General features: G+C 50.0%; 10 protein-coding genes across 10 annotated transcripts; 6 read left to right on the forward strand and 4 right to left on the reverse strand.

The window, feature by feature from the left end:
- Window positions 1–326: 326 nt before the first annotated feature.
- pld3 (phospholipase D) lies at window positions 327–5,868 on the forward strand (the record flags this gene model as incomplete). The annotated part of the gene is made up of 3 exons (XM_040960436.2): window positions 327–5,677; window positions 5,741–5,809; window positions 5,862–5,868. The coding sequence occupies 3 exons, from the start codon at window positions 327–329 to the stop codon at window positions 5,866–5,868; spliced, it is 5,427 nt and encodes a 1,808-aa protein (XP_040809101.2).
- A 318-nt stretch (window positions 5,869–6,186) lies between these two features.
- On the reverse strand, window positions 6,187–8,016 carry N7455_008507 (M20 family dipeptidase; the record flags this gene model as incomplete). The annotated part of the gene is made up of 5 exons (XM_040960481.2): window positions 6,187–6,430; window positions 6,481–7,598; window positions 7,645–7,712; window positions 7,779–7,810; window positions 7,859–8,016. The coding sequence occupies 5 exons, from the start codon at window positions 8,014–8,016 to the stop codon at window positions 6,247–6,249; spliced, it is 1,560 nt and encodes a 519-aa protein (XP_040809125.2). The 3' UTR covers window positions 6,187–6,246.
- Window positions 8,017–8,327: 311 nt separating this feature from the next.
- N7455_008508 (mitochondrial 54S ribosomal protein mL58) lies at window positions 8,328–8,927 on the reverse strand (the record flags this gene model as incomplete). The annotated part of the gene is made up of 1 exon (XM_040960475.1): window positions 8,328–8,927. The coding sequence occupies one exon, from the start codon at window positions 8,925–8,927 to the stop codon at window positions 8,328–8,330; it is 600 nt and encodes a 199-aa protein (XP_040809107.1).
- Window positions 8,928–9,410: 483 nt separating this feature from the next.
- Window positions 9,411–10,331, forward strand: N7455_008509 (uncharacterized protein; the record flags this gene model as incomplete). Its single annotated transcript, XM_040960468.2, has 1 exon — window positions 9,411–10,331. The coding sequence occupies one exon, from the start codon at window positions 9,411–9,413 to the stop codon at window positions 10,329–10,331; it is 921 nt and encodes a 306-aa protein (XP_040809109.2).
- Window positions 10,332–10,465: 134 nt separating this feature from the next.
- N7455_008510 (cystathionine gamma-synthase) lies at window positions 10,466–12,538 on the reverse strand. Its single transcript, XM_065605889.1, has 5 exons — window positions 12,472–12,538; window positions 11,036–12,419; window positions 10,803–10,986; window positions 10,716–10,758; window positions 10,466–10,666 (listed from the first exon to the last, which is right to left on the reverse strand). Exons 1-5 carry the CDS (start codon window positions 12,514–12,516, stop codon window positions 10,538–10,540), a joined length of 1,785 nt encoding a protein of 594 aa, XP_065460838.1. The 5' UTR covers window positions 12,517–12,538; the 3' UTR covers window positions 10,466–10,537.
- Window positions 12,539–12,790: 252 nt separating this feature from the next.
- On the forward strand, window positions 12,791–16,006 carry N7455_008511 (rRNA-processing protein UTP22; the record flags this gene model as incomplete). The annotated part of the gene is made up of 1 exon (XM_040960431.2): window positions 12,791–16,006. One exon carries the CDS (start codon window positions 12,791–12,793, stop codon window positions 16,004–16,006), a length of 3,216 nt encoding a protein of 1,071 aa, XP_040809116.2.
- A 287-nt stretch (window positions 16,007–16,293) lies between these two features.
- Window positions 16,294–17,439, forward strand: N7455_008512 (uncharacterized protein; the record flags this gene model as incomplete). Its single annotated transcript, XM_040960489.2, has 1 exon — window positions 16,294–17,439. The coding sequence occupies one exon, from the start codon at window positions 16,294–16,296 to the stop codon at window positions 17,437–17,439; it is 1,146 nt and encodes a 381-aa protein (XP_040809115.2).
- A 392-nt stretch (window positions 17,440–17,831) lies between these two features.
- Window positions 17,832–20,630, reverse strand: lreA (uncharacterized protein; the record flags this gene model as incomplete). Its single annotated transcript, XM_065605890.1, has 4 exons — window positions 17,832–19,288; window positions 19,340–19,778; window positions 19,838–19,929; window positions 20,009–20,630. 4 exons carry the CDS (start codon window positions 20,628–20,630, stop codon window positions 17,832–17,834), a joined length of 2,610 nt encoding a protein of 869 aa, XP_065460839.1.
- A 613-nt stretch (window positions 20,631–21,243) lies between these two features.
- Window positions 21,244–22,457, forward strand: N7455_008514 (putative RAS small monomeric GTPase). Its single transcript, XM_040960454.2, has 4 exons — window positions 21,244–21,510; window positions 21,569–21,585; window positions 21,634–22,077; window positions 22,135–22,457. Exons 1-4 carry the CDS (start codon window positions 21,479–21,481, stop codon window positions 22,437–22,439), a joined length of 798 nt encoding a protein of 265 aa, XP_040809127.2. The 5' UTR covers window positions 21,244–21,478; the 3' UTR covers window positions 22,440–22,457.
- A 1,632-nt stretch (window positions 22,458–24,089) lies between these two features.
- Window positions 24,090–25,182, forward strand: N7455_008515 (Zn(II)2Cys6 transcription factor domain-containing protein). Its single transcript, XM_040960462.2, has 3 exons — window positions 24,090–24,235; window positions 24,291–24,388; window positions 24,454–25,182. The coding sequence occupies exons 1-3, from the start codon at window positions 24,128–24,130 to the stop codon at window positions 25,163–25,165; spliced, it is 918 nt and encodes a 305-aa protein (XP_040809128.1). The 5' UTR covers window positions 24,090–24,127; the 3' UTR covers window positions 25,166–25,182.
- The last annotated feature ends 206 nt before the right edge of the window (window positions 25,183–25,388 follow it).

Consider the following 25,388-nt stretch of genomic DNA (forward strand, 5'->3'; position numbering starts at 1 on the left):
CGTACTCCTAACACTCCGTAGATAACTCCACTAATAGCAGACGTAAACCCCCTTTTTCCCAAACTGACCGCCCGCATCTTCTCCAGTCGGAGAACAGCTGGGCAACTCCACTCTAAACCAATTTAGCTATGCTCCTTTTAATGTCAACACACGTTCTTTAAACTCTTTAAAACTGCATTTTCTTGTTTTGGATTCCTAGAGAAGGACAATGATCACTACATAGTCATTTTCGACCGTGTATCGAGTATGTACAAAGTAGAAGTGGTTGATCCTCCCCTCGTGAACTGCAACTGATAATCATCGTGCATTAGTCCCAGAATCCAAACATGTCGGCCTCTTCAATTCACAAGGATGTGGAAACTGGCTCACTGAAGGTCGACACCAAGAAGCAAGAGCCTCCTTTGACTTTAAACAAATCAAAATTGGCATCCCCGTTGCCTTCTCCCACCGAATCCAACAAACCGGCCTCCATCAAGCAGACCCAACCCACCCAACCCACGGACGATCATGAAACAGGTGGAATACTAGGCGACAAGGAAAATGCGCGTCCATCATCCTTGAAACATGGCTCACCGAGGGGCAGGTCATCCCTGAGCACGCGACCACCAAACCGGTCAGCCGAGGACCACCAACCATGGAGTCGCCATCAACGCCAGTCGTCTAACCCCGGAATGTCTCCTCCATCCCGTGCTCAAAGTGTACAATTCAGGGATACAGACACAGAGGTTCCCGATGCACCCCATTCCCGGCCGCAATCTCGACCCCCCTCTCGACCCGCCTCCCAACATGGTGACGATGATGATCAGGGTGTGAAAGGAAAGCAATCGTTGTTTGGCAAGCTGAAACTACTCGCTACTGCACCAAACTTTGCGTCACACTCACGGTCTCCCAGCGGCGCGAGTACGGACTTCCGCTCAGCACCGGGCGATATAGCTACCCCGGGGTCGGAAAGGGGGGAATTCCGCTTCCCGGAGCCTCTGGAAGAAGAGGGCAGTGAAATCGATGCGGATGCGGAAGAGAGTGGCGCCGAGGAACGTGATCCTCGTGAAAAGAGAAAAATGCAACGGCGGAAGAAGCAACGGGAGGAAGAAGCTGGCTCCAACACCGCCCCTACAACACCCAAAACAACGCGCAGACCATCCTTCCACTTCTCATCCTCCTTCGCACCTTTCGAGAACTATCGCACTAATTTGTTCCCCCGAAGAGCAAGCACCACAGACTTCACACCTCAACCGCGCGAAGGTGTTTCCGAAGATGAAGGCCGTGAGAGGCTCAGCCGGCGGATGAGGAGCCGCCCATGGGCAAATACTCGGGTTGCCAGCTACACTGACCGCGTAGATGGCAATCCGGACGAACAGCGCCCGAGCAACTTGAGGCGATTGACCGGGTTCGCCGGACCATCTGGAAACGATGAAAGCCTAACGGCGAGCTGGAGACGCCATCGAACCGAGCGAGGCACCAGTGCCAGTGCTCAGCGGTGGAAGCAAATCAAAGCTGGTCTGAAACTCATTGGACAGCGACGAAGGCCAGAGAACACAGTGGACAATAAAAAATCCGCAGAGCTGCTTGCTGAACTCGCCTCGGCCGTGCCTGCTGCACTTATACTGGCCAGCGCGTTCCAACGAGATGAGCATGGCAGTAGAAGAATTCCGATTCTTTTAGAGCAATTGAAGGTTCGTGTCACGGACAGCCGGATTGATTCCCACTCTGGTGACCGTCATCTGGTCTTCCGAATTGAAATGGAGTACGGAAGTGGCATGACTCGCATGAAATGGATCATCTTCCGCACGCTAAGAGACTTTGCCAATCTGCATCTCAAGTATAAGCTTCATTTGGGAACTCAGAAGTACATTCAACTACGCACGAGTGAAAACAGCCCAAGTCTCCCTCGATTCCCTCGAAGTGCCTTCCCCTACATGCGAGGTGTGCGCGGCCTTGAAAGTGAATTCGAGGATGAAGATGAAGAAGGTGGCTATGAGACTGGTGCGGAGGGGATGAGTGGTACAGAGAGGCCTCCGACAAAGAAAAAGCAGAATCAACAACCACACCAGCGTCGGGCCTCTGGTCCACTTGTTCGAAGGAAGTCCAGTATTACGAATCAAGAAGGAGACTCAGCCGCAGGACCTTCATCCACCCATGAAGGTGTGTCGGGAGCCAAGAAAGAGACATACCCTGGGAAGCAGCGAAAGAAGCTTGAGGTCTATCTGCAAAAGATGATTAGGTTCCTGATCTTTAGGGCTGACAGCAATCGCCTGTGCAAATTCTTGGAACTGTCCGCTCTCGGTGTCCGCCTGGCCGCAGAGGGCAGTTACCATGGCAAGGAAGGATTCCTGATAATCCAGTCCTCCAAGGGTCTTGATTTCCGAAAGGCGCTTACCCCATCTTTGGTCAAAAAGCGCCATTCGCCCAAGTGGTTTTTGGTCAGGCACAGCTATGTAGTCTGTGTGGACTCTCCCGAGGAGATGAATATTTATGATGTCTTCTTGGTGGATGCCCATTTCAAGATTCAGACGCCGAAGCTTAGTCTTCGCAAGCAAAATCCAAAGGATCTTGCCAAGTCTGCAAAGCAGTCTGCGAGACACCCTCAGCACCACACTCTCCGACTTGAGAACTCTGAACGCAAGCTCAAACTGCTGGCCCGGAATGAGCGTCAACTCCAACAGTTTGAGGACTCGATCCGCTTCATGGTTGCCAATACTCCATGGATGCGCCCCAACCGGTTCGACAGTTTCGCACCTGTGCGACAAAACTGCTTTGCGCAGTGGCTGGTTGATGCACGAGATCACATGTGGGTTGTCTCACGAGCAATCAACCAGGCAAAGGATGTCATTTATATCCATGACTGGTGGCTGAGTCCAGAGCTTTACATGCGTCGGCCTGCCGCCATCAGCCAGAAATGGCGATTGGACCGTCTCCTGCAACAAAAAGCTCGGGAAGGCGTCAAAGTCTTTGTGATCATGTACCGCAACATCAACTCCGCCATCCCCATTGACTCGGAGTATTCCAAGTTCTCTCTCCTTGATCTTCACCCCAATATCTTTGTTCAGCGATCACCAAATCAGTTCCGCCAAAACACTTTCTTCTGGGCCCATCACGAGAAGCTTTGTCTGATTGACCACACCATCGCATTTGTTGGAGGTATCGATCTGTGCTTTGGGCGTTGGGATACTCCTCAGCATCAGTTGACCGATGACAAGCCTACTGGCTTTGAAACCACTGATGGCCCTAAGGATGCAGATCATTGTCAACTCTGGCCGGGCAAGGACTACTCCAATCCTAGAATCCAAGATTTCTATGACCTGGATAAGCCGTACGAGGAGATGTACGATCGCAATGTTGTGCCCCGGATGCCATGGCACGACATTTCCATGCATGTCGTGGGCCAGCCTGCCCGGGATCTTACTCGTCATTTCGTGCAACGCTGGAACTACATTCTTCGCCAGCGAAAGCCCACGCGGCCGACGCCCTTCCTGTTGCCGCCACCCGATTTCAACCCCGCTGATTTGGAAGCTTTGGGTCTTGATGGAACCTGTGAGGTACAAATTCTCCGTTCTAGCAGCATGTGGTCGACGGGAACACCCGATGTTGTCGAGCACAGCATCATGAATGCCTATGTAAAGTTGATTGAGGAATCGGAGCATTTCGTCTATATCGAGAATCAGTTCTTCATCAGCACCTGTGAGATTGAGGGCCGGAAGATCGAGAACCTCATTGGAGATGCTCTAGTTGAACGTATTGTCCGAGCTGCCAAAAATGAGGAAGCATGGCGCGCCGTTATTGTCATCCCATTGATGCCAGGCTTCCAGAACACCGTGGATAGTGAAGGTGGAACAAGTGTTCGCCTTATCATGCAGTGTCAATACCGCAGTATCTGCCGTGGCGAGACATCTATTTTTGGCCGTCTTCGTGCTCTTGGAATCGAGCCAGAGGACTATATCCAGTTCTACAGTCTGCGAACTTGGGGCAAGATTGGACCGCAAAAGGCACTGGTGACTGAGCAGCTTTATATTCACGCCAAATGCATGGTCGTTGACGATCGTGCTGCTATCATTGGATCTGCCAACATCAACGAACGATCCATGTTGGGTTCGCGTGATTCGGAGGTTGCATCTGTCGTGCGAGACACTGATATGATCATGTCGTCCATGAATGGCAAGCCATACCTTGTTGGCCGATTCCCACATACTTTGCGTATGCGTCTGATGAGAGAACATCTCGGAATTGATGTCGATGAACTCATGGAACATGACTTTGCTACTGAAGAAGAGCTACGCAAGATCCAGGTCGCAGAGGGGAGTGAACACCCAGTTGGCAACGGAGAGCGAAGAAATTCGGCGTCCTCGGCTATCGAACGACAAGATGAGAGGGATATGGTCGAACGTCGGCATCGTGTCCAGGATGAGTTCCTTTCTCGCTCCGAGGACATGTATAGCTTCAACCATGATATCGATTGGGAGCAGGGTGCTAACCCTAACCTCAAATCGAACCGTAAACTCACTACCGACCCTCGCGTCACTGAAAATCCTGATCACAGGAAAGACGTGGAAGGGGATGGCCCCGATCATCTGACAGCCGCTGCTCGGGCTGGTTTAGCCGTTGGTCGTGATTCGGAGGTAGAGGCCAATGGAAAGGAAGCCCTGCTTTCACCCATCGCTCCTGAAGGGAGGGGTACTATTGAGCGGCCGAGATCATCGCAGCAGCAAAAGCCTCCTCAAACACCCTTGACCCGCAAGGACCGCAGACCTGGGTCATCGAGCGAGACCAATCCTAACTCCGAGATCAATGCGCATGCACCATCACAAGGACATGGAGTTAATGGGTCGTCGAGCCGCGAGTCCGAGACTAACGGTACCGGTTTGAACCTGCCCAGGGAAGAAAATGAAACTCCTAAGCATAACCATCCGTCTGTTCCAGACCTCAAGCATATCTTCATCGATAACGACTGCATGAGAGACCCGATCATCGATGGCTTCTACCTGGACACATGGCAAGCCGTCGCCGAGAAGAACACTAAAATCTACCGATCTGTGTTCCGCTGCATGCCCGACAGCGAGGTGAAGAACTGGAAGGAATACAAGGAGTACGCCACATATGGCGAGCGCTTTGCAGAGATGCAGAATCAACAAGGCAACAAGCCAGCCCAGCCTCAACAGAAACAAAGTGGCCCTCCCCCAGCTGGTGCTCCGGTCAGCTCTCCTATGTCGATCGCTTCTCAGATGTCTTTCATTACCCCAAGGGCCGAAGGACCGCAGGCAGACCCGAAGAGCCCCCAGACAATTGACGAGAAGGTCGGATCTGGGAATGAAGCTGGTCGTCCTCAGTCTGAGCAGCTAGCGAAGCAGGAGACATTATCGTCTATCGATGAGAAGGCCACACTCAAGACGGCGTCCGACCCGAACCTGTTGGCCAATGTTCCGAACGGGACCAGTGACGAGAATGGCGTCGCCGCCGGGGAGGACATCGAGAAGTCACGATCAACCCCGGCTCATGTCGATTACTCCGAAGCTGTGAACCTGAATCTGAACTCGACGAGCCAGTCTCGGAGACGTAGACGCAGAGCTACAACGATTGGCTCGAAGCGTGACCCCCACGGTACAGATGAGTATTTGGATAAGGGTCGCGCAGAGGACCTCCTCAACAACACTCAAGGCCATCTCATCATGTGGCCTTATGACTGGTATATTTCCCCTTCGTTCCCATTAGACCCGAGGACATATCCACTGACGAATTCTATTTACAGGCTCGAGAAAGAGGAGCAAGGTGGAAACTGGCTCTATGCTTTGGATCAGATCTCTCCTCTGGAGATTTAGTAAGTTGCCCCTCTTTACTGGTTCCTAGACATGATACTAACGGATGTATAGCAACTAATCTCGAATTGCTTTTGCACTTGACGGCGTCTTGCTCTTGATTTAATCGTTTGCTCGTGTTTGTCTACTTGGTTTCTGCGTTGGAATTCTCGAGCGCCGCTACAGCGATTGATGCATTTTCATTTTCATAGATCTTCCTCGATGGCTCTTTGGCTAGTCATCCTTTGGAGTTGTCTGCGCTTCATGGGGGTTTTTCGTTGTATCCCCCCTACCTAAGTAGCGTGATATAAGTAATCAACCATTTTCGAATACAGGGATAGTATATTCTCCGTGTGATGAGCAAATAGATATATTATTCTCCAAAATTATGATGAAATGGCTTGTACTTTAGTAAAAGACTGCAAAAATAGCAGTTGAAAGATTGGATCTATGATTATATCTATGAGGAGGTTGACTCTTCCGCAACGTAGTGCAGGTAAGCTCCCAGCAGCTTGGTTCCCTCAATGTAGTTTCTCTTATCAAGCTTCTCGTTGACAGAGTGGGCAGCATCGGTCGAGCTTCCCATGGGGAGGAGCAAGACGTTCTTGCCGGTGGCTTGCTCGAAGGTTAATGTGACAGGAATACTATCAATGGTTAGCCGTGAAACTATCTTAGTGGAAAAACAGAGTCCTACCTTCCACCCTCGCGAGTCATATCAGGCTCAACTCCGAAGACTTGCTGAACAGCCTTGCCAGCAGCTGAGAAGTTCCAGTGCTTGGGGCTGGCGACCCACCACTTGCCATCATGTTGCAGCCAAACATCCAAAGTGTTCTTCGTGTTTAGCTTGGCAAACTCGGCTTTGATATGATCAAAGACCAGCTTGTTCACATCTTCACTCTCCATGTTGGGCACGGTGCGGATAGAGAATTTACCAATAACCTTGGCGGGAATGACTGTCTTAGCACCGGGGGCCGAGTAAGCACCCTCGATACCGTGAATGGACAGAGAGGGGTAACGCCATCTGGCCATCAGAGTACGCTCCTTGTTGGGGTGGATACCGGTCTCGGCACCCAACGACTCGTGGAGGTTGTCCATAGTGTAGCTGATGTTTCCATAGAGAGTCTGCTCCTCCTCGGTCAGGGGAGCCACCAGATCCATGAGACCCGGAATCAGGATGTTGCCCTGGGAGTCAACCAGCTTGGACAGCACGTTGACCAGATCAGTCATAGGCTCGTGGGCAGAGCCACCAAAGACACCACTGTGGAGGTCTTGAGCAGGGCCCGAAATGCTAATGGAGTAGTAGTTGCAGCCGCGCAGACCATAGGTGAGACAGGGCTTCTCAGTGCCGAGCCAGTAGTTGTCAGAGATACAAACAGCGTCGGTGTCCTTGAAGTACTTCTTGCTCTCAGCCTGAATGAAGTCATCCAGACCCTCAGATCCATACTCCTCCATTCCCTCGAAGCAGCACAACAAGTTGACGGGGAACTCGATACCAGCCTTGCGGTGGGCATCGATGACATTGAGCCAGCCCAGAACGGGTCCCTTGTCATCCGTAGAGCCACGGCCATACATCCGATCCTTCTCATCAATGGTCAACTCGAAGGGCTCGGTGGCCCAGCCGTCTTCCTTCAGAGCAGGTTGCACATCGTAGTGTCCGTAGACGAGAATGGTGCGCTTGTTCTTATCGTTGCCGTATCTCGCAACCACCACGGGTGGCAGCTCGAGGTGCTCTTTGCCAGGCTGCTTGCCCAATGGACGTTGCTCGACCTCGGCTCCAAGAGCTGTGAGTTCGTCGGCAAGGAATTGTCCCATCTAGAAATGTTAAACCCTGAATTTGTATATCTGCCGGGAGACTCACGCGGAACACATCCGGTCGGTTCTCATCTTGTGCCGAGACAGATGGGATCGCAACCGCCTTCCGTAGACCTTTTGACCAGCATCAGCGAGGACCTTGGGAGAAGTCGCAAAAAGCGAGAAAGCAGTATTACATACGCTCGATGAAATCGTTGGACGAGTCGTCGACCCTATTTGACAGTTAGTTAGAGTCTCTGTGTGGAGATAGCCATACTTACTGCTTGAAAAAGGGCTCTAAAGAGGGCGCCATTTTGGAATCACTGATATGACCGTAGAAGAAACGGCGAGAGGAGATAGAAGAACGAAGAGCTGGAGAAAATCGAGAGGAAAAAGAAGCAAGTTTGAATGGAACACGACGGAGGGGAAAGAGGGGCATTGCCGTCTTTGCCCTGAGGTAACCGCAGGGAAGGAAAGGTGACTTCTTATCACGTAATTTTTTATTGGTGCGATGTGACTGGGGGCGGTTTTGGTCTGAGACATCTGTGTTGGGTATCTTTTATATATCTTTTATAGGTTTACTGATATTTTATATACCCTGGAAATAGAATAAATAAAAAGATATTTAAAGATATTTGGTATGGAATACATAAACAATGCTACAAATAAGCTAGAATACATGGATTTTCTTTACAAAAATAAAAAAGAACAGACCAGACCCTCTCTCCCCAATGAGTTTGGACCAGGTCACTATGCATCTCGTCCCCAGGCCTCGCGCCGCAGTTGACGATCCTCTCTGGCCATGCGGCGCTTAGGTCCCCATCGGGATTGCACCGCCTCCAAGATCCGGGCCTGAATCTCTCTCTTCTCTGGGCTTGCCTGGCAGACCATGGCAATAAAAACGGGCGAGCATTCAAAACGTTTAGCGAGCTTGTTTCGGCTCCAGGTCATGGGATCGTTCTTGCGGAGATTGCGGATTTCTTCAATGTCTGAAGGGGTGAGGTGATATTTTCTTTCGGGCATAGACTTGTAGACACCGGGAAGATCGTCGGCGTTGGGGGTCGCAGTGGAAGAAAGGATAGATGCTTTCCGAACATCATCGGAAGGCAAGAATTTGGATGGGGTGTGGTAGGCATTGGGAGCACTGGATGGTGGATTGTGGATAATATGATCGTGACCCAGGTTGGACGGGTCAAAGGAGGAGTCTGGCTTCACACGTAGTCGTTGCTTGGTTCGTCGGTATGAAGATTGGTTTCGTCGAAATCCTAGTGCCAATGAATCCGACAAGGAGGGAATAAGGAATGGCAATGTGAGAAATGGCCGCTTCGTCGCGGCAATGAAGGTCGCCATTGCTTCTGGTCAATTGAGGAGGGAAATTGATCAGAAACTGGAATAATAGAAAAGAAAAAGTTAGTCCATGTTCATAGATATTGTGTGGAATGGTATGAACTGACCTAAAGGTAAGACCGAACTTGGGGGGTTTGAAGGACTGGACGGTGTTGGCATCTCTCGCGCTTCGAACCCGAACTTTTTCCCCTGGTCTCGTGACTCCCCCTTTGGCCTGGGTGTATTTACCATACCGTATTTTAAAGTCCACATGTATCCAGTACATTGGAAATGTTTTCTCATCACAGCTTAATCAAAAGTACCAGATACAAGAGGTAATCTACTAATGTACCCAAGTACATATAGGTAATACATAATCCCCGTTGGGACACCCGTCACCTGGTCTCATGTCTCCCAACCGATGTCATCACTGAGACTTTTACTAACTCCCATTTACTCTACTTCATTCATCATGGCCGTCGGATTTTGATAGTTTATCATATCGCAATGTCAGACTATACAGTTCAGACAGATCAGAAGCTAAATACGGCTGGAGCGAGCACACGAGCCCCGAAGCCCGCTGCTCTCACATGGGACAAGAATCAAATCGACGGCTGCATATCACCCGTGAGATCATCCGAAGCTCTGCGAACACCAAATTATGATTCGACCAAATACATGAGACACCCCTCGTCGCCCGAAAGCTCATCGTATCTGCCACCCCGTATACATTCCCCCGCCTCTCAGATATTCGAACGAGATGTCCAGGAAGATATAGTGCCGACACAGGCGTCGCCTTCCATACCCGCGCATATTCGAACCGATAACTATATTCCACCTGTCTTAGAAGCATCCTCGGTCGCGATCACAGATGACCGCCTCGATCCAGATTCGGTCGAAATTGTCACACATAGCCTACATCAGCCAGCGGGTGGCCTATCGGGAGAGCAATCGATGTCGTCCTCGGGCATCGATCATCTCTTGGGCCAGACCGAGGGAGATGAACTCTCGTCCAGTTATGGAGCACTAGACACGACAGATGTACGTCGGCTGAGCTTCATTTCCTTTGCCGACGTTGTCAACGCCGAGCATGCAGAAACACATGAAGCTCATCCTGGCATAATATCTCGGGAGCGTCTAGGAGATCTCAACCAATCCCCGTCTCCATTGCGCTCTCCATCTTCTTCGCACGGACTTGGTACTTCGCCGCCAACAAGCATTGCGACCTCCTTCAGAGGGCTTGATGTGTCTCCCACTCGGTTCCCTACTGCTAGTGCTGCCCAAAGCCCAGTCTCTTCCAGTTTTGGGGGAGACCTCAATGTAGAGACCATGCGACAGGCTTTGAGAAAAACCGCCAGTGGAGACCTGGGCATCACAAGTCGAGCTGTGAGTACCATAGGGGATGACCTGCTAGATCGTACATTTTAGCAGGTCAAATCAAACTGCTTTTGTTTGGCGTTGGACAGTGAGGGGCTCGGAGCAGGATCTCGTTTTCTTCATGGGTACAGTGTGATAACTATGGTAGTCTGCTTTATATCGTGATATATACTGCAATTTACGGATCTGGATATACTAAAAGAAAAGTCCGAATTCTTGTGTGGTACAGATGCCACCTTGGATTGAATTGCGGTAGACTATGCACTTGCCTGCCGAACACTTTGCACTGCATCCAGGGCCCGTTGTACCCTGGAGCGCAGATCAGGTACATCTTCTAATCCAACACTGATTCTCACTAGATCCGGATCGACATTGAAGGATCTCACCTAACACCTGTTAGTTATGGCCTGGTCAACATACGAGTGGTGTACATACCCAGTCTAATTCGCCGTAATGAGCCAGGAGAACGTACGGAGAGCTGAAAAGTTAGCAAAATCCAAGGTAGGGGGCCTGCGTACTCACCTCAATGTAAAGTTGGTCCCAAGACTAGGTCCCTTCAAGACCTCGATGGTGTCAAAGAAGGCAATCGCCTCGGGTTGGGAGTGGAACGTAACAGAGAAGAGACCACCATAACCACCATTGGGATTGCGGAGGCTATCATATAGTGGTTTCGTGGGGCTGTATTTCGGGTAGTAAACATCTTTCACTGTGAAATTGTTAGTATAAATCTCAATCCAAGGAAATGAATCCCTTACCTAGGGGGGACTCCTTCAGCATAGCTGTAATGTCCTCAGAGGTAGCATTGATCTGTTCAATGCGAGCAATAAAATCACGGCTGTTTCGCTCCAGGAAAACGGCATCCTCTGCCCAGTAGATATCTTCGTATTCCCGTTTATAAGTTTCCTTGATGGCTGCATAATACTGTGCGTGAGGGTTGAGCACAGCACTTCCTCCCATGACGTTGCTATCTCCGCTGAAAATCTTGGTCAAGCTGCTGACAACGATGTCTGACAGGTGCAAAACGTTGATGTTCACAAAGTTGCTGATGGTTTCGTCAACCACCACGGCAAAGCCATACTGGTCTGCCAAAGTGCGAATCCGCTTGAGATCCGGTGTTTTGAGAAGAGGGTTACCTGGTGCCTCAGTGAAAAGTCCAAGGAAACGCTCGCCAGCCTTCAGCCGAGATTCCAGATCATCCAGATCTTCCGAGGAGCCGTGGCCATAGAATACGCAGCCTGGTCCCCACTTTTGGAGAATCTTCAATGTATCCGTGTAGGGGAAGCCGAAACAAATTGACGGCAAATCGCCTCTGGTAGCCAGCAAGGTCTGATGAGCGCTAAAGATGGCGTTCATTCCCGAAGGGTAAAGAAGGACATCCTCCTCAGAAATGCCGGCAACTCGACCTTCCGATGAAGCTGCCTCTAGGGCTTCTGGCAGTTCAACATCGGCTGTCAAGACACCCGCAATACGTTTGCGAACAGCCAGCTTGGCCTGATTGGCGAGAGAAGTGCTGAGGTTTCGACCAAAGCGCTCCTCAATAAATTGAGCATAGTCACGGCCGTCTTCGTTGTTTGACTTGGGAGGAGATTCCCCAACAGAGCCCTTTCTCGCTCCACTGGCGCTTTGGTATCTGCGGGGTCCCTTGCAAGGACGCTGGGAGATTGACTCCGCCGTCGCCAGGCCCTTGTCTTCCACCAAAAACCCGTCCTCCAATGCCCTAAGGCAGAACTCGCCTCGTCTACTGGAGATTCCATTGCCCGAGTGTTGCCATACCTGCTTGGTAATGGGGGCGTATTCTTTTGGGTAAATGACACTCGACAAGGAAGACGTCACTGTTGATCCGGCTTCGGTATGCGGGGATGGGATGAAGTTGACGATCCGTGTTTTGTATGCCTGATCTGCGGGGATTTTGCTAAGCAGAAAGGAGTGACAGAGGCGAGCTGCCTTGACTGATGCGAATAGGGTTGCGGACTCGAGGTTGGGGTCACCAACGCGGCGAACAATCTCCTGGGCGAGCTTTTGGATAATAGGATGAACGAAGAATCGGGGATAACCGCATTGCATCTTGCTTATGACCCAATCTTCTCCTTCTTCGTAGCCGACATTTTCCCGCCATGATGGAAGCGATACACTGACAGCCTTATAAATGTTAGAAGAGTCATGGAGGGGTTGCGGGGAGTTTGAACCATACATGGTCAGTGTTTGGAGGTACAGGTCCTCCACAAGCCTGCAACATTGTTCAATTTGAAAGAAAAAAATAGAAATTAGAAGAAAATATGATCTATTCTATAGATATTTGTTTTAGAATGAAGGAGAGAGAAAGAGAGAGAGAAAAAAAACAAAAGACTTAAAGTTGTAAATGATACCATCCCTCTCCACTTGCGATTTCGGCGATGCTCCGGGTACCTAATAAATTACGAATGAGTCAGCCTGTACGGTATCAGATACAATACCGTTATCGCCCAAAAAAAAATCTCGGCCTCTCTACTAACAACTGCTACGCTCACAAAATGTCGGACCACACATCAAAGCGCAGGAAGCTCAGTCCTTCCCCGGAGAATGCTGTTACTAGCCCTTCAACGAATCAGACATCGAAATTGACCGAGAAGCGAAACCCGACTCGAGGCAAAGATGAGCGCTCCGCAGAGCTTGCAATGGCCAGTGGCTTTTACAAGTCCAGTTTCTTCAAACTGCAGATGGATGATCTACTGGCAGGATTGAGACCTAATTTCAGCAAGCAACTATCAAAGGTTCAGGAAACACTACACCAGATCAAAACCGCAATTGAAGGCCTGCCCGAAAGGTCTCCACAATCTGTTCCCGATGCCGAGAAGGAGCTACGTGCTTCTGGTCTGGTGGTTCCATGGCCTGAGCCTCGGCCGAGCAAGGATGTCAAGTACAGCATGGCGTACGCAAAGCCTGCAAACATCAATGTGGTAGGTAGCTTTGCGCTCAAGACAGGCGCTCGCAGTTTGGAGTCGCGCCCAATTGATCTGGCAGTCACCATGCCAAGTTCGCTCTTCCAGGAGAAGGACTACGTCAACTTCAGATACTTCCACAAGCGGGCCTACTATATCGCGTGCGTGGCCGCTGGGATTCAAGACACCGCGCACACCCTCGGGTTTGATATCAAATTTGGTCCTCAGGATGGAGACAGTCTCCGTCCTCTCATTTTGTTGGAACCGCGTCAAGCCGAATCGTCCGTGCCTACAATCCGAATTCTGACCGCAATCGACCCTACGTTGTTCCCGATCACAAGAACACTTCCGCTCAAGAGCAATATCCGCCAGGGCTCCAATAACTCGGAGATCGGCGAACCGACCTCGTATTACAATGCCAGCCTCCGCTCCGACGCCACAGTATCTCTCTATCACAAGTCTATCTATTCGGCCTCCAAGAAGTGCGATTCTTTCAGCGATGCATGCATTCTTGGCCGCACTTGGCTGCAACAACGAGGCTTCCACACCCCCTTCCAGAATGGAGGCTTTGGTGGCTTCGAATGGACTGTACTTCTGTCTTTGCTGTTTGAAGGTGGTGGTCCGACTGGACAACCGGTCCTGCTGCCATCATACAGCTGCTACCAAATTTTCAAGGCCACCATTCAATTTTTGGCCGGCAGGGATTTGACCACTCCTCTATTCTTTGGCCAAGAGGTTCCAGTCCCTTCCGGGTTACCTGTTGTCTTTGATGGCCGCAGAGGATTGAACATTCTTTACAAAATGACGCCTTGGTCATACACAACACTGCGTCATGAAGCCGCCATCACCCTAAAAATGCTCAATGAGTCACGAGAGGACAACTTCGATAGGGTTTTCATTCTCAAGGTTGACGAGCCAGCCCTCCGATTTGACCGCCTGATCTCATTCCCCAAGTCATTCAACGGAGACACGCTCCGCTCTCTTCACGAACAGAATGCTTTGTATGATGTTCTTTCCCGGGCCCTGGGAGACAGAGTCAAGCTTGTCTCTATTGCGAGCCACGCCATTGATTCGTGGTCAGTCAAATCCAAGCAGCCCAAACGGTCAAGTCAAGGTGTGTCTGTAGGACTATTGTTGAATGCTGAAAATGTCGGACGAATTGTCGACCACGGCCCAGCTGCCGAAGAAAAAGAAGAGTCTGCTTCATTCCAAGCTTTCTGGGGTGAAAAGTCGGAGCTTCGACGATTCAAGGATGGCAGCATCCTGGAGAGTCTTGTGTGGTCTGACCAGTCGGAGACATCTATCATCTACCAGATCTTGGAGTACATACTCCAACGGCACTTCAAGATCACCACCGATGAATTCAGATTTGTTGGTGATGAATATGACGAGCTCCTCAAAGAGCATGGCGATGGCATACTGGCATACTCCAGCCCTGCTTTCCAGTCAATCGACGATGCCTTCAAGGACCTTGAGAGATCTATTCGCGGTATGGATGAAGTGCCACTGGAGGTTCGTCACTTGGCGCCGGCCAGTTCGCTTCTTCGTTATACCTCCCTCAGACCAACGGGGCCCACCGACGTTGTTCTTCAGTTTGAAAGCTCCTCGCGTTGGCCTGATGACTTCGCCGCTATCCAAATGACCAAGATTGCATTCCTTTTGAAGATTGGAGACTCTCTGGAATCATCCGGTGCTGCCTCGTCTTGCCGTGTAGGCCTCGAAAATGAATCGAGCAAGGTGATCAACAATGCGTATTTGGAAATTCCCCATTCCTCTGGCGTGTTGTTCCGGTTGAGGATCCACCACGAACGTGAACAAACCCTACTCGAGCGCAATCTCAAGGACCGGAATCTGAGCCCCCGGGAACGAGAAGAGGCCGCCTATGCTCTCTTCGCCTACAAGAAGACATTTGTCCAAACCCCGCGCTTAACACAAGCACTCCGAAGCCTGTGCACACGCTTCCCCTTGTTGTCGCCCACCATTCGTCTTACCAAACAATGGTTTAATTCCCACCTGTTTACTGCCCAGATCAGCGACGAGTTGATTGAGTTGCTGGTAATTCGCACCTTCACCCAACCTAACCCCTGGGAATGTCCTTCATCTGTCATGACCGGATTCCTGAGAACTCTCCATTCCCTCTCTCGGTGGGACTGGCAGCAGGAGCCGTTCGTTGTTGACCTAGGAGGCGATCTGACCCCACAAGTGACGGAAAATATCCGTACTCGCTTCACAGCCTGGCGCAGCATCGACCCTGCGATGAACAGTCTAGCCCTTTTCGTCGCCTCTGACCTCGATACTGAAGGAGTGACTTGGACCCAATATGAGATGCCCTCCAAGGTTGTGGCTGCCCGGATGTCCAGCCTGACCAAAGCAGCAGTAAGCCTACTACGAAGCAAGACCCACGATATGGATGTTTCCGAGCTGTTCGATACCTCGCTTGCCCCCTACGACTTTGTCATTCATCTTCGCCCAAAGCTGTTTAGCGGTTCCTCGGCACCCAAGTTCAAGAACTTGGCCGAGCCCCGTGCTGGAATGATGCAGACCATCAAGTCGTTTGTCTGTGATGTACAAGCCTGCTACGGCCAGAACATTTTGCTCTTCCACGGAGACGATCGTTGTGCAGTGATTGCTGGCCTTTGGAACCCGCAAACCCTAAAGTCGCGAACCTGGAACCTAAAGACGGCATACTCGACTGCCCCAGGTGATACCGAGGGCCAGGTCGTAATCAACCAGACTGCTATTCTGAACGAGATTGCGCGGTTGGGCAATGGGCTCATCGAAAACATTGAGATCCGTGCAGATGAATAGATGGTGTCTTGGATTCAAACTGGTGTACATTAATTACCCTACAAAATAGTTCGAGCATATATATAGTAGCTTCTAACGAATTCCGTTTTTCTTCAACCCAGAACCATGAGAGATATTATGATCAAACTATTAGCCCTCAAGTAATATAATATGAGGATTCTCTAGTACTCTGATCCTCTTAGTCCTGAACATCTCACTCGCATCTTGATATTGATGCCTAAGGTGTCAACCACTGACAACATGTGCAACCATCAGCTTGGGTTTCATCTTCTCTCACCAACTCAACAATGGCCAGCATAACTCGGGGCCGGCGAGCCCTACACGCTCAATTCCAACCTTGGAACCACTCTCGTTCCCACTCTCACCTCCGATCCCAACTACTGCCCATCTGCGCGCAATCCCAACTCTTCTCAACCTCCGCCCCGAGCCAGCAATCCCGCCGACCCTCCCCATCACCCCCTACAGCAACCACCGTCTCAGTCCCCTCCAAATCCGAAATAAATGCCCCAATCAGCACACACCCTGCTCCCCTCACAACCCCCTCTCCTCTACCTTCCTCCGCAGGCGCAGCAGACAAACTAAAACGCTATGTCGAATTCGGCCGCGCATACGTGACCTTCTACAAAACGGGCCTGAAAAATGTCTACCGCAACTATCGCGCCTCACTCCCTCTACGGAGAAAACTAGGTCTACCCGCCTACATCCCTGTATCCCCGCCGCGGACAAGCACACACAACAACAACCGCAGCGCGCCATCAATAACACAAGAATCCAAGCTCGGCCGCGCACAGTTCCAGCTCATCCGTCGTTCCGCCCGCGATGTCCGCCGCATGATCCCCTTCACGTTGATCCTGATCGTCTGCGGCGAGTTCACACCCCTGATCGTCCCGATCTTCGGCTCTGCTATTACGCCCGCGACGTGCCGTGTGCCCTCGCAGGTAGAGAAGGAGCGCGTTGCTGCTACGGCGCGCAAACTCGCGGCGTTGGATGTGTTTGTTGCTGGGGATAAGGATCGGTCTGTGCATTTGCTCAAGGCGGGCGGTGCGGAGCAGTTGGCTCTGCTTGCTGGGCGTTTTGCTGATCCTGTCTGGGTCGCTGATGCGAGCTCCGCTGATGTGCTGCGTGCCAGTGCGGTTTTTGGTCTAGTTAAGCGTCATGACAAGACTGCGGGCGAATCGCTTGCTGGTTTGATCTACCGGCCTCGGCTGGCGCGGTATGCCGAGTACCTGGCTATTGACGATGGGATGATTCGTGTTGGTGGAGGGGTTAAGGCTATGAATGCTACTGAGGTGCGAATCGCAGTTGAGGAACGAGGTGGTGTAGATGTCTCTTCTGGCACTCAAAACCGAAAACGGGTGGAGGAATTGGAGAGGCGCTGGTTGGAGCAGTGGCTGGCTGTTCGTGGAAACAGTTCTAAGTCCAAGAAGCCGTAGGTTTTTGAAACCAGACTGGAGGCCCCTGCTTGCACAGTAGATACTTCATAGGGATCCTTTGTATTATATTATATCCAACATTTCGGCTCATAAAAGAGGCTTGTTCCTGTCGAGCTTTGGCTGTCATTGCCAGCCATAGTACTAGCCGTAGATCCTACAGTCTTAGCCAACATGTTTGTTCTGCATTCAATTTCCAAGACTGCATGCGAAAAGACATGTGAGAAAGAAAAATCCAAAAATCCAAGCGCTCAAAAGTAGCATGTGTCTATTTCGACAGTCAAACGGAGGGGTATAAGAAACCAACCCTTCAAGCAAAGAAGGAAATCAATTTATGTAAAAAAAAAAAAAAAAAAAAAAAGAAAGTAAAAAAGAAATAGTTGATATACTTACCATCAGTCCACCGCAATAGACGAAGAAGCCGCAGCCTGCGCCTGCGCCTGGCCACGGATTTGCTTCGCCCACCGCAGACCACAGCTATTGCAAAGGTCCCGGTTTCCACTCGGACCACGTCGCCACTCGGGGGTGTTCTTTGTGTTACACATGGCGCAAAATTTCTCGACCGCCATAGCACCCTGCTTGCGCTTGCGCTTCCTGCGGCGAGCCAGCAGGCGTTGCAATTCATCGGCCAGAGTGCGGTTCTGCTTCTCCAGCTCACGCAGCTCGATCTGCCAGCTCGATCCGCGGGTGGGGTTGAGCTCTGTAAAGAAGGTTGCCGGGTCGGCAGAGGGTGAAATCCTGCGGTTTCCAGTGGGGAGACCGTTGAGGCCGATGAGGTTTGGTAGATCGGGCATGCGTTGACCAAGGGCACCGTACTGCTGGGGCGGGACGGGGTTATTGACAGTAAGCGTTGTGTTGCGTGCAGTGCCGGTAAGCGTAGCGAGACTACTGTCTTCGGCGGCTGAGACAGCGGTGGCGGATGGAGGGAAGCATCGAGCAAATCGTATCTGGGCGACGAGGAACGTAGGTTTGGTTCCCTCCCGTGCGTCGCCGGTGTATAATGTGGTATGCGCTGAAATGGCATGGCCTTTCTTATGCCGCATTTGGTGTTTGAATGAGGGTGGTTCATCTGTTTCTTTGCCGCTGCCCGTAACGGTGGCCATGCCAGCTCCTTGTCCACCACAGGCGGCCTCCAGAGCTTGTGTGATCGTGGCAGTGCCGCCAGTCTCGGGCTTCATGATCTCTTGTAGGCCTTTACCAATTAACTCGTCAGGCGAACGGCCGAGCACTGGCTTCACCTTGGTCGTGACGAATAGAATGACGCCAGACAAAGAAATCTTGGCCCAGACGTCATTCTCAGCCAACGCGGCGGATGATCCCAGACGAGCAATCTGATCCAAGGTGTAGACGGGTCGTGGGCGGCCAGTCATGACAAGATGCCTCCGGCCTTGGTTTGGGTCGATGTGCCATGCGCCGTGACTCTCGAACCACATATATCCTCTGTGCTTTTGCCTGATACGATACACAACACTCACTGGAGCGGTTGTCGTGCTCGCCCGCAAGTCACGGATTACAGGACCAATATCACTGGGATGACAGATGGTGGACAGGGTCTTGCCGATCAGCTCGACCGGATTGTACTCTAGAATCTTGTGGCAAGAGGGCGAGAGATACAAGAATTCGCCGTTGAATGAAAGCACATGGATCACATCATCGGTATTCTCAACCAGAATACGATCCAGGTAGTGCCGGTTGACATCATTGCCGGCTGAACTCATGGCGCTGAGAACGGTAGTCACTTCATCATGGCCATATCGCAACCCGAGGTCTGGTCGTGAGGAGTAGATATCTGGTGGAGGGACTATATACTGTGGCAGCTGATCGCGCTGATAGTTAATGCTGTAATTACCATCTATACAATATTAGTGAGGGCACTCGCCACGAAGAATGCAGCCAAGCATACCAGGATTTCTTCCCCTCACGGCCTCGGGCTTTTCAACCAGATCGACCTGGAAGCCGACGTAGTACCGATAAACACCCGAGTCCCACTGGATGGGGATCATCGTGATGAGATTCATGAAGGGTTGTCCACCCTTGCGGTAGTTAATTATACTAGCCTGGATCTCACTGCGATCGTCGATGGTTGACCGTAGCCGATGGACAGTTTGTCCATCGACAAAGGTCCGCTTAGCCCCGGCGTTGATTTTGCCGTCGGGCGCTTGAAGGAATCGGCAATTCCGGCCAACGATTTCATCTTTAGTATAGCCGGTCAATCGTTCAAAGGCCTCTGATACATAAACGATTGGATGATCCTCGATCAAAATATCACACATCACAAAGGCACATGAGAGGTCGACTGCGCCAATGTTGATTTTAGGGTTGGGTCGCATAGCCACACGACCCTGAACAAGGTTAGTATATGTTGTCAGATACTCTTCCATGAGAAAATAAAAAGACATACCAACGCGCCCAGCACGTCAAAGCCAGTTGTTGAGTAGATGCCGGTATGTTCAGTCTTGCCGATCTCGGGCTTTTCCAAGCCCGGCGAGAAATCTTCTGATTGCGTGTTCCCACGTCAGTCATACCATAGGCCAGAGTCCAACAGGGAGTGCCAGACACAGACACAACTTACCTTTGGTAGCAACGGGCTTCTTGGGCTGGATAGCCACCGGTTGCGATACACGGTATGGCTGGCCAGCAGGCAGGCGGCGCTCCAGAGGTTGTCGCTGAGCCCGCTGCGCCTGCACATGCGCCTGCGCATGTGACCAGTCGCTCGTGCGACCTGAAAAGTCGGAATCCTCGAAATTGGCCGTCGAGTCGGTGGTTGTATTGTATATTTCATTGTGGGCTGGAGGAGCATGCTGGGGATAATTGGGTATCATCATGGAGGGTTGGAAGGGTGGGTATGTAGATTGAAACTGTGAATGATCTATCTGCGGAGGCATTCCCATGGTGGTGGGCGAGTAGGTGGTTGGGATATTGGAGGTATAGGCATTTGTGGCGTTCATATTCATTGGCATTGAGATCCCCGAGGTGGAAAGCCCGTCGTATGTGAGCATTAAATTAGACCTGGGTTCTTCCAGGTCCGAAGGCTGTGATCGTGCGAAGTTCTGCAGAGGCAGATCGGCATTCTGGGGTAGCATAGCACTGAAGGCATAATTACCCTGATTGGGAAAGCTTGTATATAAAGGGTTTGGGGGGTTTGAGTCCTGTTCATCGTCATATTCCAAATTGAAGCTGTTCATGTTGGTCATGATTGAAATATCTGAGGCCCAGACCGAGTTCCATCGCCCCGCGGGATGACAACCTGGGCAGAAGTTGAAGTTCGCGTTGAAATATCCGATTTGTGTGGATGTTTATAAGAAGTGAATGTGTTGGGTAATTGTAGAAGAAAGAAGAGAGAGAGAGAGAGAGAGGGAGAGGGAGAGGGAGATGGGGAGGGAGAGAGAGAGAGAGATAGACAGAGAGTTGATGTCTCCAAAGTACAAATGTATGTGGGGAAGCACTCGCCAATAGATCTCTTATACGCCTCGTGTCTATCTTTTTATTCTATACATTTTTATATTTGTATATAAAGATGTATATTATTCTTTCTCTTTCTCTTTCTCTTTATTCTATTCTATTCTATATATATATATATATTATCAATTATAGAAATTGTGTCCAGTGTTCTAGTATTGCCGTGTTCATGCCAGGCCAAAAAGAAAATCCCATGAGATATATCACAATGACAATTATAGAGAGAGTATTCAATAATGGCGTTATGAGGTACTTGAAGATGGAGAGATAGAGATAGAGATATCAAACTAATGACTATACATAGTAAGCTATACTTAAATAGTACCCCCCCCTTATTATAATTAATAACCCCTGTCAACATACTTTCCGGGCCAATTCCCCATTTCCCCCTCTTCTCTCTCTCTCTCCAATGTCCATTGGCCATGGACAAGATCTCAATCACCATCTGCGGAGATGGTGGATGTGGTATGTTGTTTCTTTTGTCTCCTGGGAATATCCTGACTCCGTGATTCGGTGCCACGTTTCCGGGTTTCGCGCGATCGAGATCTGATCAGATCGGGATGTAGGCAAATCCTCCATCACCATGCGGCTGGTCCGTAGTCAATGGGTTCACGAGTGAGAACTTCTCCCCCGAATTGATCTTAAAAATCTAGCGCTAATATCTCATTTCTAGATATGATCCAACTATCGGTATTACGCCCATCCGATCGATGCCATTCCCATTCTAATCGGGCCCAGAGGATTCCTATTCTGTCACCCGCAACGTCGATGGCCGCCCCTACGTCCTTTCCATCACCGATACCGCAGGCCAGGAGGAGTACCGTGGGCTATGGTCCGCCACGACATTGAATTCAGACGCCTTCCTCCTGGTCTACGATATCACCAACCCCTCGAGTCTTGAAACGCTGGATCATTTCATGGACATGATCAATATGGAGGCGGAGCAACGTGTCGAGGACAACGAGCGACTGCGCCAGGAGTTGGGAAAGAAATCCGGTGGAAGGGATGTCGGCCAGGTTGGCCTGCCACCGCCAGTGAAAATCGTCGCGGGCAACAAATGCGATCTCAAGGATAATCGTGTGGTGACATCCCGCGATGGACTCGAGTATGCACGCAAGCACGGCTGCGGGTTTATGGAGACCAGCGCTCGCGAGACGGTCAACATTGAGGAGACCTTTGCCCGTATGACATGTCCGCAAGGAAGAGAGGGGGGAGAGAGTAGAGCTAATGACTGGATAGATTTAGTCCGTCGCGTTGTCGAAGCCCGCCGACTTCATGGCCAACACGGTGCGCTTCCTCAGTGCGCCGAGCCCTCGCACAATTCCCTACCCACAACCACCGAAGACGCAATTGCAGGCGAGACCCGATCTCGTCGAAGTCGGGCATGGGAGTTTATCAAACACCGGAAGACAACGGAACCAAACGGGAAACAGAGTCAGGAACCAAGTGAAATCCAGAGAATCGAAAAACAGAAGGTATCCCGTGAAAAGTGCTATCGGGGTTGCTGTGTCTGTCAGCTCTGGTGCTTTCACTGCTCTTGTTGATGGATAATGAGGCTGTATATAAAAAAAAGATGTAGATTATACTATACCCTGTCATATATATTTTTGGGCAATATCTGTGTGGAGTTGACTTGGGAACATGTAGAGAAACATGGAGCAACCCAAGCCCACCTTCGGGGTGAATAGGGTGAATGGAGTGATTATGGTGAATGGACTCGGAATGTGTCTCCGCCAAATACGAGAGATGATGCTCGATAGAGTTCCCGCGGGTTGAGAGAATTGAATTTGAGTTGCGTTGAATTTGACGGGATCAGATAGGATTTGATAGGATCTGATTGGATCTGATTGGATTTAGCCCTGGTCGTCACATATTTCCAAATGTAGTAAGTATTCAGCTAAGCTTTTGAACTGCACGGAATATCAGCCGAGAGAAATTGGGGGGGTAGGGGGAATTAGGAAAATATAGGGAAATATAGGAAACATTGAGAAACAGATATCTTCTAGAAGAAAAAAAATTCGGTCTAGCCCTTTGATAATACAGTCACGATGTAGTATATCCTCAAAAGGGACATAGTTCCTTATTAGGCCCCAAATGGTCACGTCATGGACTTTTTTTTTTTCCCTGGCAATTGGTAATACCTGCCCTGAAGGTTGAGGGTGATGAATCATTTGAAACCGTATTATTTATTTAATTGTAATCCCCGTTCAGGTGGTATATTGTAAACTATCTAACACGTTAAGAGAAGATACCTTGTAGAGACCAGATGCCGCGGAATACATAATACATAATATAATGAAGAGAGTCTCGGGTGCAACATGCAATTCGGCATGGGCTTGCCGATTTTTTATTTTTTTATTTTTTATACCTGTACATAGGGTTATGCTGCCAAGAATATGAATTCATGTTTTATGAATTTTTGTTTTTTATATTTTGATGAACCGTTATATTCTACTCCGTACAATCTAGATTCTAGATTCTATAATAATAATAATAATAAAATAGTTCGTATATCCTCCAGGGCTCCAGGCTATATCCTATATTTAATAAGCATCAATCACCTGTGTGGCTGGAAATGTAGTCCACTCGGATATACGTCAGTTCCAAGTCTCCGAGTTCCGTCAGCAAATGCCGAGTCATCCTTGTAATTTTTCTCTGTATTGATTTGTATGGTATTTTATGATCTTCGATCCGATCCCTTTATGCCTCGACGGAGTAGACTAAAGTACTCTCCGTATGGAGACCAATCCATGACTCTAATAAAAAAATGATAAAATTATAATAAAATACTAAAACAAGAAAATAATAAATCCTAATAAAAAAATAAATCCGAAACTAGAAAAGCCCCCCCCCCTCTTTTTTTTATGATTCCTATATATGCACATCTACTCCCATGGTGACCTGGAAGTGTTACTTTTTTACTCGATTACTTCATACTACTTCCATCCTGTTATCTATACACTAGGTACATTCTCTTGATTATTTTCTGATTCTTGGTCCCAAGGATTACCTACCTGCATCCGTCTACTTGAACTGAACTCAATTTCGTTTAATGATCTGTGAACATCATTATATCATTGACCCCAGTTTGACGTCGATCCTACTCGGAGCTTGATAGTATAGCTAAGGGTCAAATTCCCCTACTATACCTCTCTCTACCTCTCTCTCTCTCTCTCTCTCTCTCTCTCTCTCTCTCTCTCTCTATATATCAACACTTTCGACTTCATAAATCATGGCAGCTCGCCAATCAACACCAACCTCGGAGCACTCGCATTCTGACAGCAATGTCCGTAAAAGAGTATGCAAAGCATGCGATCGGTGTCGTTTGAAGAAATCCAAGGTATGTAAAACATAAAAAGACGAGCAATCGTCCCAGCATACACTGACCCGGACAGTGTGACGGATCCAGCCCTTGTTCCCGGTGTCGAGCAGATAATGCCATCTGTGTCTTTGGAGAGCGCAAGAAGGCACATGACAAAGTGTACCCGAAGGGGTAAGCTACAGAGCTATATTCACAACCCTAAAGAATCCCCCACTGACCATTATCTCCCCCCATAGATACGTTGAGATGCTCGAACAGCAACAATCCTGGCTCGTCAATGGCCTCCAGGAACTCTATCGACGCAACATCGAAGGCGAAGGGTGGCCCGGCGAGCACCTGAAACTTGAACCCAACGGTCACCCACTTACTCACGACCTGCTTATGCGCCTCGGCGCCCTCGACGGCTCCAAGGGCGAGCGCTTTGAAGAAAACCCCGAAGCCCTACAACAGGATCTATGGCACACCAATGCCGGCATGCAACGCCAGGAATCTTCCGACGGTGGCTCCGATAGCCCTCAGTCACCCGTGCCTCGCTCGCGCTTCTCCTCCGACGCTTTCTCCCAGCAACACATGCCACCCACGCCACCCACCTATAGTCCCTCGACACATGCGCCGATCAAGACCGAGCAGCCTCATCAACCACAGATGCCCAGCACCCCGCAATTTGCCCAACCCATGTCCATGCAAGGGGTGGTCAACCCATTGGCTTTGCAGGGTCCGCAACAATGGCCTAGTAACGGATTCAATCCTTTCGACGAGATGGATTTGATGTCCACAGCCGATTACTCTAATCTGCCCTTTGACGACCAGCAGTTATCATCACCTATGTTCAATCGCCAAGTACCTATGAACTGCTTATCTCAAGGGTCATATCTGGATTCCAAGAATGACTATGAGGATTTCAACCAGTTCCTCAATCCAAATCCCACGGAGATTACCTCGATCTGAGCCTTGTCTCAAGCCTTTCACTTTCTTTCTTTTCTTTGAAAGGTTACTTTCTTTTGGACTCTTTTTTTTTAACGCCGTATGACGTGATGCATGTATACTATACATGTTCTGATTTCTCTCTCTTCTCTTCTGGGGCTATTTTCCCCCAAGGTCTCTTTGACTGGATTCAGGCGCAATCGGGATCCTAATCACCTCTGTACAGTGCACCGACTTTTTTTGGGGA

The sequence above is a fragment of the Penicillium solitum genome (genome assembly GCF_028829755.1).
Source record: "Penicillium solitum strain IBT 25940 chromosome Unknown utg000005l_segment0_segment0, whole genome shotgun sequence".
Classification (NCBI taxonomy): Eukaryota; Fungi; Ascomycota; class Eurotiomycetes; order Eurotiales; family Aspergillaceae; genus Penicillium; species Penicillium solitum.

What these genes read in the sequence shown, in the direction of transcription:
- N7455_008510 (XM_065605889.1), bottom strand. Translation starts at nt 12,516, where the DNA reads ATGTTGCAGGCTTGTGGAGGACCTGTACCTCCAAACACTGACCAT. An exon ending in GGGACCAACTTTACATTGAG is followed by an intron (nt 10,759 to 10,802) that starts GTGAGTACGCAG and finishes CTAACTTTTCAG; the next exon opens with CTCTCCGTACGTTCTCCTGG. An exon ending in ATTACGGCGAATTAGACTGG is followed by an intron (nt 10,667 to 10,715) that starts GTATGTACACCA and finishes AACAGGTGTTAG; the next exon opens with GTGAGATCCTTCAATGTCGA.
- N7455_008514 (XM_040960454.2), top strand. Translation starts at nt 21,479, where the DNA reads ATGCGGCTGGTCCGTAGTCAATGGGTTCACGA. An exon ending in CATTGAGGAGACCTTTGCCC is followed by an intron (nt 22,078 to 22,134) that starts GTATGACATGTC and finishes ATGACTGGATAG; the next exon opens with ATTTAGTCCGTCGCGTTGTC.
- N7455_008515 (XM_040960462.2), top strand. Translation starts at nt 24,128, where the DNA reads ATGGCAGCTCGCCAATCAACACCAACCTCGGAGCACTCGCATTCTGAC. An exon ending in GTCGTTTGAAGAAATCCAAG is followed by an intron (nt 24,236 to 24,290) that starts GTATGTAAAACA and finishes TGACCCGGACAG; the next exon opens with TGTGACGGATCCAGCCCTTG. An exon ending in GACAAAGTGTACCCGAAGGG is followed by an intron (nt 24,389 to 24,453) that starts GTAAGCTACAGA and finishes CTCCCCCCATAG; the next exon opens with ATACGTTGAGATGCTCGAAC.